Source organism: Dendrobates tinctorius, unplaced genomic scaffold, assembly GCF_039654945.1.
Source record: "Dendrobates tinctorius isolate UK_male_01 unplaced genomic scaffold, ASM3965494v1 ptg000177l, whole genome shotgun sequence".
NCBI classification, from domain to species: Eukaryota; Metazoa; Chordata; class Amphibia; order Anura; family Dendrobatidae; genus Dendrobates; species Dendrobates tinctorius.
Genome location: NW_027361844.1, coordinates 2,257,012 through 2,269,957, shown reverse-complemented (window position 1 = coordinate 2,269,957; position 12,946 = coordinate 2,257,012). Strand labels below are relative to the sequence as shown.

The following is a 12,946-nucleotide window of genomic DNA, read 5'->3' as shown; positions in this document are numbered from 1 at the left end:
AATGGACATCATGTGACTTAAATATGAGTGTCTGAGCAAAGGGTCTGAACTTTTTTGAATTTACCAAATGGCTGCAATGAAACAAAGAATGAAAAATTTAAAGGGGTCTGAATACTTTCCATACCCACTGTACATCATTTGACATATGGTAAGTTTTAATACTAGAAGTTAGGACCATCCTGAATAGAGTGAATATGACGTGGTGGGATGTCTTTTACGTTTTTTTTAATAAAAATTATGTTAACCAAGTACCTTATACTGTATTATGTTCATGCACTACTGCTATTTATTTATTTACTGCAGTGTATCTGCTCACTTTTTTTTTCCCTTGGTTTTGCCTGTTTAGTAACCAGTATGAACATGCAAGTACACGTTGCATGCATACTAACTTATATTCCAATTCATTTCTTTAGGTTTTTATTACATTTTATCCTGCTGTAAAAATGTTCTGTATGCAATGTTAGTGCATACAGAATTCATGTAACAAAGAATGCTGCGTATCAGCATTTTCTGCATAGAAACGATAAACAAAGCTAATTGCTCGGGGCACTGGTGAAGACATCTTAAAATAACTAATCAGTTATGTGATATACAGTAGGATATTCATGCTGAAAACACTGTTGTATGACTTTCAGATATACACTGATCCAAGGTTGTCACTGTACTACATTTAAAAAAGTTCTGAACTTTCTCAATATTTTTATGTATTGTACAACTAGCTGACAACAGCTGTGTAGCTCCAAGGAAGCCCCTCCACCTCTTCTGTTATGTCCTGGTCACGGTGCATACACCATTATGTCATTGCGCATGCATCAGCATGTACGCGCGCCACTCGCCAGTATACCAGAAGCGGTGCTGTGCCTGTTGGAGATCGTATGAGTGGCAAGTAATTTTTTTTATATAAAATGTATTAAAGGGTCTTGGGGAAAGCAAATAATAATTAATTGGGGGTGGGGTACAGCAAATGATGAATTGACAGTGGAGGACAGCAAATGATGAATTGAGTGTGGGGGATGAGGGACAGCAAATGATGAATTGAGGGTGAGGGTCAGGGGACAGCAAATGATGAATTGAGGTGGGTCACAAGGGACAGCAAATGATGAATTAAGAGTGGGGGAGGGGGGACAGCAAGTGATGAATTGAGGGTGGGGAGCGAGGGACAGTAATTGATGAACTGAGGGTGGGAGAGAGGGACAGCAAATGATGACTTGAGAATGGGAGGTGGGGAGAGCAATTAATAATGAATTGATGGTGGGGTACAGCAAATGAAGAATTGAGAGTGGGGGTGGTGGACAGTGAATGATTATGTATTGAGGTGGGGGAGCACAAATAATGATTAATTGGTGGAGGGGGACAGCAAATGATGACTTTAGGGTGGGGGATGGGGGACAGCAAATGATGAATTGAGGGTGTGAGACAAGGACAGCAAATTATGACTTTTGGGTGGAGGCTGGGGACAACAAATGATGACTTGAGGGATGGGGTAGGGACATAATGATGAATTGAGGGTGGGGTACAGCAATTGATGAATTGAGGGTGGGGAGAGAAAATTATGAATTGAGGGTTGGTTGCAGCAAGTGATATCAACAAAAAATACAAAAAATATTTTTGTAATCATCGCAGGTAACTTTAAACTTTTCTGAATCATTTTTACGTCCTGATTTAAAAAATGGATATAGGTATTGGAAATATACTGGTGACATTAAGAAAACAGTAATCTACATATAAAAAAAAATGCTTCACCTTACAAAACAGTTTTTATTGAACCAAAATAATTTCACATGCAAAATCGAAAACCAAAGTATGAGCAGAAATTAAAAGTGCTTGACATTAGATTGTCGTTGATACGATTTTTCAAGGTTGTCCCAAAATAACATCCAACAGTAATCTGCCATCATTGAGTCATTCTAAAAACCCTGGAAGTGGTGTTCATTACTTTAATGTCCTGGTGAAACTGCTCGCCTTGTTCATCGCTTACATCCCCATAATTTTGAGGGAAGAAATCTAAAAGTGAATACAAAAAGTGCATTTTCGGAGACATGCAACATCCTTGACACTGGTATGGATTTAGCAGTTCCTCAACACCTTCAACATATTCTGGAGATTTTTGTTTTTCTAAGAAGTTTTCACAGATCCACTTGAAGCTTTTCCAAGATCTCAATTCCTTATCATTTAGAGTTCCTTCAAACACATCATCTCTCATAAGCTATCTGATCTGTGGACCAACAAATACCCCTTCCTTCAGTTTTGCTGGTGATATGCTGGAGAATTTCTGTGAAATGTATTGGAACCCTTGTGAATTTGCCTTTGCCATGGATTTCACAAAGTTTTTAATCAATCCCAATTTTACATGTAGTGGAGAAAGAAAGATTCTTGTTTGAGCAACTAAAGGATTACGCTGAACACTGTCTCTACCTGGAGCATAGATGTTTCTCTGTCCCTAATCACAACGAACATAATGCTCTACTGTATTTCTACTGTCCTTTAAACACAAGAAGCAACAATATTTTGTGAAACCTCCTTGAATTCCCATTAGCAGACCAATCACTTTCAAATCTCCACAGATATTCCATTGATGATGCTTTTATTGTATAGCATCCAAAACAACTGGCAGATTTTCATAACTTTCCTTTAGATGACATAAGTGAGCAATAGGGATTGATAATCTCATATTGCCATTGTGAAGCAACACTGCTTTCAAACTTCTCTGGGATGAGTCAATAAAAATCTCTAATCTGCAACAAAATACTCTTGATTCAGTTCTTCAAAGAGGCCATTCACATTGTTACAGTACATCATTGGTCCATCAACTGTAAAAAATTGTGTTAAAGTGTTACTTCTGTTTTGGTAATAACACACTTTGACATCATCATGAAGAAGATTCGTCTCTTTCAACCTAGATGCAAGAAGTTCAGCTTTATCTTTTGACAATGAAAGGTCTCTGATGAGATCATTTAATTCATGTTGAGTAAAGCGTTCTGGCTGCTCCATGAGGTACATACTCATCTTGACTTTAGGTCTCCATGTCTTCGCCAGTAGCTTTAGCTCCATAGTCTACATATTCTACTTCATTTTCATCCAATCCAGACAATGGTGGTACAGGAACTGGCAAGGTACCATCATGTGGAACTGGCCTAATCGCAGATTCAAGTTCAGGGTAATTAATCTTATGCTTGTTCTTTGTAGAAAAGATCCTTATCCTCATTGGTGAGTGTCCCAACACTACGGAGATTTGCAGCACTGCCCAAACACAGTTTACAATGGGCAGCCCGGTTTGCTGTGCTGAATCGACACACGCCTAAGTACTGTTCACAGATCTTGTCTCTCACGGTCAGTACTGTCAGCGGGGGCAGTTCTGGCAGTGTTGTCGTCTGTGTCAGCGGTCTCAGCGAGGGCAGTGATGACGGCTGGGACAGCAGTGTCTGAGCGGTGCTCAGTCAATGGTCTCCTGTCAAAGCGCTCTGCCGTCCCAAGCTCTGCTCTGCCCAGATGCCTCTCAGCTGATTTTACAACACAGGCATCCCGCACGCCTGAAGTTCCCGCCCAAACTGTCTGGTCACTCGCGCACTGCAGCTCTGTCCGCTTAGCAACGCCGCCTTTTCTCAAACACAGAGTACGTTCTGGAGTCTCAAGCTTTCTACCCCGCAATATAGGTGACAGCCCCGACGGTTTTGGACCCTTCACAGAGGAGACAAGCCTAGTTAGTTCCTTCCCCTTACATTCTCCCTCTCTTTGTGCTCGCCATTCCACGGATGAGAGTTCTTGAAGTATGCGTTGACATTCTTCTATGTTTCGAACAACTTTTTGCCAAACAAAACTATCCTGATCAATTCGGTGAGGGGGTTTTCCTGCTGTCGAACGGTCAGAACATCATAAACTGAGAATATCAGTTGGTTCTACTTGAGTAATAGAATCAGGCTGAATGGACAAAGGTGGGGGCGCACTCAGCCCTGGAGAAACAGCCCTTGTGTGAATTTCAAGAGTCCCAGGGGTCTCAGGCTTCTGTTCTTCTTCTGGTTCTGCCTGTAGTGGTTCAGAGCATTCATCATCTTCATCTTCACTGGTGAATGATAGAAGATTCTCAGGAGCATCGTGCTCATCTTTCTCTATTTGCGTAGGGTTTCTAGACATGCAGGGGTGTAACAAGTTTTGCGGCACAATACGAGTTGGAGCATCATTGGCCCCCTCGGGCTGAATTTCATAGATAGACTCTTCAGAACTGACTCGCTGTCGTACACAATACAGTGTATTCTCCCATCGATGATTTAACTTGTCTTGAGGATGTTTTTCTCTAACTAGTACCCGGCCTGCAGAGCTGTCCCTCGTAGAGGAGCCGTCACTGTGTGTTCCAACTCTCGAAACCTGGTCTGCACCAGACGATGTAGAGTCTGCAATCGATGTTCTCAGACCCAGGTGGACACCCCCATCCATGGGTAGTCTTCCTCCGGGTCCAGTTCCAGTTCGGTGATCTCTTTTCCTGGCCTGCTAAAAAGTAGAGTATATGGCGTGTATCCTGTGGTGCGATGTACCCGATCGTTGTGCACCCACACTAGTTCTGCTACAAATTCTGGCCAACGGGCCTTTCGATCTTCTTCTAAGGTCCTCAACATTTGAATAAGGGTTCAATTGAACCGTTCACATGCTCCATAGCCCTGAGGTTGGTAAGGGGTCATATGAGATTTCTTAATTCCATACAAGTGGTGTAGCTCCTCCATGACTCGCCCTAAGTAGCAGGTACCTTGGACTGAATTAATTCTTTTTGGGCAGCCATATACTTGAATGAAGTTTTTACAGAAGCGTAAGCTGTGGATTTGGCAGTTTGTCCCGAGTAGGGGTCAGGACAGCAAATTTAGTGAAGTGGTCCACCATGACTAAACAATGTTCATACACTTGATGGGCTGGGCCTATTGTCAGATAGTCTGTCATCAACAATGCTAATTGGGCAGAGGTTACGATAGTTTGTGTAGGAGCTCTCTGTTCTGGAGGTTTGGACAGTTCACAGTTCCTACAGAGTCTACATACTTCTACAACCGTTGTTTTAAGCAGTGGATGGTGCACCAGTCTCTGCAACCACTGAAAGTTTTATTCTTGACCGAAGTGGGCCCCTTTTTCATATGCCTATGTGGCCACTTGATTTAACAGCTTCTCAGGAATCACTACTTGCCAAGTGACAGTCAGGTCACGCTATAGCTGGAGTTTTCTATACAGCAATCCTTCTCTCAGGTGGAGCCTCTCCCATTGCCGTAGGATTTGTTTCGTACCAGGAGACAGGTTTTCTTTCTCCTCCCGGTGAGGCAGTTGTTTGAGGGTCACCCACTGCCGAAGTCGGGCGAGTTCTCCATCCTTCTGCTGAATTCGTACCCACGAGGCTGTCCCAGCACACATTTTTGAGATTATGCCCGATTTTGTTCCCCCATAGCTGCCAACGTCCTGGAAGATCCTCGGAACTCCAGAACTTTGTCGGCCTCCAGCTATTTATCTCAGTTAGGGCCATGCTGCTTATATGGAACCCTGGATAATGCATCTGCATGGGTGTTTTCAGCTCCCCCGATTGTAGGCGATTCTGTAGCTGTATTTGGCTATTCTAGAGACCCAGCTTTGCTCCAGAGCCCCTAACTTTGCGTTCTCCAAGTGGGCCAGTGGGTTGTTGTCTGTGCGCACCAGTACCTCAGACCCAGATAGGTATTTCCCAAACTTTTCTGTCATGGACCATACCAGTGCCAACAATTCTAGTTTGAACAAGCTGTAGTTGTTTGAATTCTGGAGGGAACAACTCGCATAGGCAATCACCCTCTCTTTTCCACCTTGAATCTGTGACAGTATTGCTCCGAGCCCATGTAGCCTCCCATCTGTATGGAGAATAAAGGGTTGAGAAAAATCAGCGTAGGCCAGGACCGGGGCTTCTGTCAGAGCCATTTTCAAGGCTTGGAACGCTTTCTCCTGGCGCTTTCCCCACTGAATTTTACGATTTTTTGCTCCTGCCTGTACTCCTTTCAAAAGTTCTAATAGCAGATTCGCTATGTGGGTGAAGTCTTTCACGAACCATTGATAATACCCAGTCAGCCCTAAGCAGGCTCAAACATCCTTTATGGTTCTCGGGTAGATGGTTTCACTCGCAGCCCATGTTTCTGGAGTCGACTGAGTGCTTGCTCAAGGTGATGTAAGTGCTCTTCGAACATGGGGATGAACACAATTATATCATCCAGGTAGATGAGTGGCTTCAAAGTTTAGATCTCCCAAACATCGTTCCATGAGTCACTGAAAAGTACCGGGAGCATTAGCCAATCCGAACGGCATTCTGTTGAACTTGTAACAGGCCCATAGGTAGTATAAGGGCCGTCTTTGCTCGGTCGTTTTCTGACATCGGCACTTGCCAGTACCCGCTAGCCAGGTCTAGAGTGGAGAAGTATCTTGCGTTCCTCAGAGCGGACAAGGATTCTTCAGTACAGGGTAGTGGATTTGAATCTCGCACCATGTAGGCATTTAATTTGCGATGGTCTACACAGAACTGCAGAGTACCATCTTTTTTTCCACTAGGACAATGGGTGCAGCCCATGGGCTTTGGCTCTCTTGGATGACACCATTCAATAGCATTTGTGTGTGCATACCTTTTTACCTTGTGGAGGAATCTGTCGATAACGCTCTCTCACAGGTGCAGCATCACCCGTTGGAATCTCATGTGTGATGGCAGTCGTGCAGCCGAAATCATCCTCATGTCAAGCGAACACATCCTGGTAACGTCCCAGTAAGGCATCCATCTGCTGCAGTGTAAACTCTGTCATCTCAGCCCGGGCTTGTTCTAAGATGTGACGCCCCTTTCTCTATGATTGGGGTTCGAACACAGGGGCTGTCTCCACACCTACCGTCCATGGATCTTCCCTTTTTAACTTTAATTGGATGGCCTGTCGGAGTATCAACTCCTCTGGCATGCCTGTAATTTGCCCGATTTTGCTTCTGGGGTAAACGTCAGAGTGTCTTCCCTTAAGTTCACACACCGCACAGGTATCTGTCCATCACGCATGGAAGCTAACGTCTCGGCTACTAAGAGCCCTGATGGTAGATTTTCCACAGTAGCTGGTTCTAGTAGTACTTCGACCCCCTCCAGGGGGATGCAAGCTCGGACAGGTAAAGACAGCACACTTTGACCCGGAGGTAAATCTAGTTTGGCTGTAGCCGGAATGATCATTTTTCCCTATACCTTTCCTACACAGGAGACCTCTTGTCCCTGGGCCGTCCGGATCTATTGCTGATCCTTTGTGGTGTACGTGGGCTCCATTGTTTCAGGAACGCGTTCGGAGACTCGTTAATAAGAAGACTTCCAAACACTTTAAGTACATTCATTCCTAGTTTGACAGTATGTCCTTGCACGGGGTCACCTGCAATTAACTCACCTCCCTTGCAACCCAGGTCTTTACAGTAGACCTTAATCTGCATTCATGCCACCCCTGCGACCTTGATAGGCAGTTGATTGGCGGCCGTCAACTTGATCACTAGCCCCCACTCAGGCCTTATGGCTTCTGGGAAGTGTCTTTTAAAGTATGTTTCAGGCATCGTGGTTACTTGGAAGCCCGTGTCTACCAGGCAGCATATGGCCCATCCATCAACTTCAGCCCATACTAATGGACTCACTGACACTAAATTAGTGGGACTATTGGTGCTCCTTTTGGGCTGTTTGGGCTCCAGGCAGCATCCCCCAGTCACAGAGCCCCTTAGTTTAACGGGCGATGCTGTAGTGGCCGCCCACATTGCGGGCAGGCCCAGGCCATATGTCCTAATTCTCCACAGAGGTAACACATTGGGGGCTCTTCCCGACACTTAGCCACACCCCCTTTTTTCAAACAGAGTACGGTCTGGAGTCTAGAGCTTTCTACCCCGCAATATAGGTGACAGCCCCGATGCTTCAGGACCCTTAACGGAGGAGACATGCCTAGTTCGTTCCTTCCCCTTACATGTTCACTTACCCTATGCATTATATAGTATATACAGAGGTCCTGTGTATAATGTTACTGGAGATCACTATTTTATTTGTACACTGACACCTTATACACAGCTCCTATGTATAATGTCACTGATGAGCACTGTATTACCTATACACTGACACTGTATACAGCTTAAGTGTATAATGTCACTGGTGATCACTGTATTACCTGTACACTGACACTGTATACAGAGGTCCAGTCATAATTTCACTGGTGATCCCTGTATAACCTGTACACTGACACTATATATAGAGCTCCTGTGTAAAATGTCACTGATGATCCCTGTATTACCTGTACACTGACACTATATACAGAGCTCCTGTGAATAGTGTCACTGGTGACCACTGAATTACCTGAACATGAATCAGTGTATTACCTGTATTGATCAGTATTGTAGTATTCAGTTACTATGTGGTGGTAATGTATGGATTCATGATATGGCTGTATGTGTTTCTTGTATGCGGTATTATTGGCCACAAAGTGGTGGTAATATGTGGTCTGGTGTGATATTATTGGTCATTTTAAAAAAATGTATGTGAAACATTCCCTTAAACAAAAATGAAAATATACACCAAAAGAGTATGAGATATTTTAAGAAATATTTAATACTGTATATACTGAGTATAAGCCGACCCAAGTATAAGCCGAAGCCCCTAATTTTGCCACAAAAACTGGGAAAACTTATTGACTCGAGTATAAGCCTAGGGTGGGAAATGCAGCAGCTACTGGTAAATTTCAAAAATAAAAATAGATACCAATAAAAGTAAAATTAATTGAGACATCAGTAGGTTCAATTTTTTTGAATATCCATATTGAATCAGGAGCCCCATAAAATGCTCCATACAGTTCATGATGGGCCCCATAAGATGCTCCATACAAAATATGCCCCATATAATGCTCCACAAAGTTCATGATGGGCCCCATAAGATGCTCCATAAAGTTCATGATGGGCCCCATAAGATGCTCCATACAAAAATATGCCATGGATAATGCTGCACAAAGGTTAATAATGACTCCATAAGATGCTCCATATTAAAATATGCCCCATATAATGCTGCATAAAAGGTTAATGATGGCCCCATAAGATGCTCCATAGAGTAATATGCCCCATATAATGCTCCATAAAAGTTGATGGCCCCATAAGCTGCTTCATAGAATAATATGCCCCATATAATGCTCCATAAAGATTGATGGCCCCATACAATGCTGCATAGAATAATATGCCACATATAATGCTCCATAAAAGTTGATGGCCTCATAAGATGCGCCATAGAAAAATATCCCCCATATGCTGCTGCAATTAAAAAAAAATGACATACTCACCTCTCATCGTTGGGGGCCAGATGCCGGTGTCCTGAGCAGGCGGGGACACCGGTGCGCTATGGGGGCCAGGTGCTGGTGTCACTGCTGGTTCAGGCCCACGGCACTTGCGATATTCACCTGTCCTCATTCCACCGCCACGCGTCGCTGTGTCTTCCGGGTCCTCTGGCTGTGACTGTTCAGGCAGAGGGCACGCACTAAACACGTCATTGGGTCCTCTGACCTGAACGTCACAGCCAAATGATGCGGAAGATACAGCTCAGTGGTGGAACGGGGACAGGTGAATATTGCACTGCTCACCCTCCCCGTCATACTCACCCTCCTGATGCGGTCTTTGCACTTCCCTGCTTCTCAGTTGTCCCAGGGCGGCAGCTCCTTCCAGTGCTGAGCGGTCACATAGTACCACTCATTAAAGGAATGAATATGTGCTCCACACCTATGGGAGTGGAGTCACATGTATATTCAGTACTTTAATGAGTGGTACTACGTGACCGCTCAACACAGGAAGAAGCTGCAGGCCCCGGGCCAGAGATACAGGGATGGAGACCAGCGATGGCGCAGAGGAGGGTAAGTATGATCTCTTTGGCGGCTGCAGCTGCTCCCCATCCCCCCCTTGCTGGCTTTCTGGTGCATGACTTGTGTATAAGCCGAGGGAGACATTTTCAGCACAAAAAAAGTTCTGAAAATCTCGGCTCATACATGAGTATATATGGTAGGTTAGAGCAGAGTAGTAACCTGCCAGAAGAGTTTACCTTGTCATGGTTGCAGGCTTAAAACATCTTTTGGTCAAAACAGAAGCTGATGGCAATGTAGATGACATGGTGTTAGATGAGAACTGTCAATGTGTGTGGTTGGTGGGGACGTGGTGCAGAAGTGGAGTTTTTCCCAGAGTAGACGGTGGGACTGTGGAAGGTTTGAGGGGTGGAGGCAGAGCTGTGGTGGAGCCTCAGTGGAGTCTCAAGGGGGCCCGAAAATTTTGACAGTATGGGGGTGGGGCATTGAAATTCTTGGTGGCAGCCCTGGGCTTCCAATCCCAACAAAATAAATGTTACTATCCTCATTGTTTTATAGCCCTAATTTTATATTCTACTTCATCCTTTCCATCAGCAAGTTGTGAACTTTGCTTACAGTTATGAAATCCACCACGCGTTATACAAAAATACTTTATTGATAGAATTACTGTGAAAAGTATTGCCATGTAAGGATCAGGAAATTAAGATCTATTCAATAAGAATGAAGGCATTCAGGAATGAATGGGGTGGTTTCAGAAAAAATAGCTGTCTGCCAAACAATAGTGTTTGGCCAGTATTGATAATACCCTCCAAGACTTCTAGCAGAAGCTTTTTTCCCTTCATCATGTGAGAAGGGTAGGGATCCTGAGGCTAATCAAATCCAATGACCTTTCATCTTCACAGTTGTGATAGCAGGCTATAAAGCATAGAACCTTCTCATACCACGTGTTCCTCGACCTATAGAGTGGGCAGTAACTCAAGCAATGTGCTCTACACGATTAAGTTAAAAACTCATCCATTTTTGAGAATAGAGAGGATTTTGAAAAGAACTACTGTAAATTGTAAAATTGCTTGTTTTTACAAAAACTTAGCAATTTTATCCATATATGAACTTGAGACATCCCCTTCAAGTAGGTTGCGCAGAGGATAAAAAGTGATATATAAAAAGTGATATGTAAATATAGTAATGATCACCTTCACTGATCCCTTCTTCAATATTTACCTTCTGCCCACTAGTCTCAACTTTCTGGTCATATTGCAATAATTTGGCTTAAAAGGTCACCAGAGATGAGCAGAGGATCGAGTTTGAGTTGAATATTCCTGAATGTCGAGGTTCTACGTGAATTCAAACACTTTGAGATTGGATTAGTAAAAAAAAAGAAACAGCATGTCCTGCACCATTTCCTACACTGGTGATGCATTAGAGAGTAGGGTTCACCATCATGCCTAGCAGCTATGGCATCACATCCCAGTTTATCAAGCAGATTATCATACCTTGTACTCTAGTGGTCAGTGCTGTCAGTACTGAGTCATCGAAGATCAGTGGCCCCAATGGAGCACAGTCGGGCGCAGAACTTGTAGTGTGTACAAGTATCTACTCTCTTTTCCAATATTGAAGTCCATGTAAATTCATTTGAATCAAATTCAGGTAAGCCAGTGAATTCAAACTGCAACTGATCCTCTCATCTCTAGTATTAACATATTTACATCTATCATAAAACAAACTGAATTTGCGCTTTGAGTCCATTGTGAGAAAAAGTGCGATACAAGCATTTGTTGATGTTGTTTCAGAAAACAAAAAACAAGAAATAAATCAACTTCATTGAAGATCTTATCTTGTAAAAGGATACAGGATTTTTCTAGTCACAGGATGAATGGTTGACACCATCACTGTACAGGCACCACAGCCACCTCCTCCACAGCCATATTTTGTGCCAGTAAGACGTACTGATTTGGATATGGTTAAGACGAATAATATAGGAATTAAAGAACATAAAGCTTTTAAATTAATGTGTATATATCTTAAAGGGAATGTCAGTAGGATCACCCTCCTAAGTCATCTATATGGGCATGTAGGTCATAGGAAACTGAATAAAATGATACCTTTATATCTGCAATCTCATGTCTTACTCCAGGGAAATTCTTGCTTTTGTTATATGTAAATAAGCTGTTCAAGATTATAGGCCGGATATAGCTCTACATGAGACTCTGCCTCCAAAGATTATTGTACATGAAGGAGGTTTTACCAGTGTGTGCTCTGCTGAATTTTAACACTATTGCGGCCCTGCCTGCCTGGGAGATAAAAGCTGAGGCTGAGAGAAACCAGCTCTACAGTGAGATTAGGAGAGCAGAGAACGGCCATTACGCATGACACTGGTAACACTTCCTTCATGTATAATAATCTCTGGAGGCAGATTATCATGGAGATCAGTGTGTACCCCATAGCCTGGAAATCTCATTTACATATAAGAAAAACATGGATTTCTCAGGAATAAGATATCGGATCATAGATAACAAGGTATCATTTTATTCAGCTTCCTGTAACCTACATGCCTCATAGATGGCTTAAGAGGGATGATGCTACTGACAGATTCTCTTTAAATGCTCCATAATGAGGGACCCTTTCTGGATTATACAGCATATAATAATATAACATTGTGATAGATAGATTAAAGGTCTCTACGGTTATTCAGTTCATATGACACAAGGCTCAATATGTACTTAAAGAGGTTGTTCCAAGAACAAAATACATTTTAATCCATAGATCTTTCAACATTAGATGTGTTGAAAAAATGTCCCTGTGCTGAAATAATCATATAAATGTGCCCTTGCTTTGTACTGTGTAATGGCTGTGTCTGACCGTGCAGGGACATGGTCTGATCATACCACATCTCCTGGGCAGAGGAGGAAGCAAAAGAGAGTATGTCAGGACAGGAACATTTTTTTAGTACTAGTAGAGAACCATGTGCACTACTAAGGAAGGTGCCGTAGTAGGATCCCACAACATGAAGTAATAAAAATAATCTAGGCACTCAACTTATAGATGAATTTTTTTTACTTTTAATATAGTCAAGGCAAAACGTTTCGGCCACATTTGGCCTTTATCAGATAACAATTATACTGGAGTGTCAGGGA

At 43.1% G+C, this 12,946-nt stretch overlaps 1 protein-coding gene across 8 annotated transcripts in view; it reads right to left on the bottom strand.

Annotated features, from left to right (window-relative positions):
- Window positions 1-12,946, bottom strand: part of LOC141054222 (aldehyde oxidase 1-like) — a 409,838-nt gene that overhangs the window by 311,416 nt on the left and 85,476 nt on the right. For 6 of the 8 annotated variants that reach the window (XM_073551460.1, XM_073551462.1, XM_073551454.1 and 3 more), the window contains one exon: window positions 11,662-11,758. The exons of the other annotated variants lie outside the window; for them this stretch is intronic. In XM_073551460.1, the coding sequence (XP_073407561.1) occupies window positions 11,662-11,758 (97 nt within the window). The remainder of the gene's footprint in view (window positions 1-11,661; window positions 11,759-12,946) is intronic. 8 annotated transcript variants of the gene reach the window in all.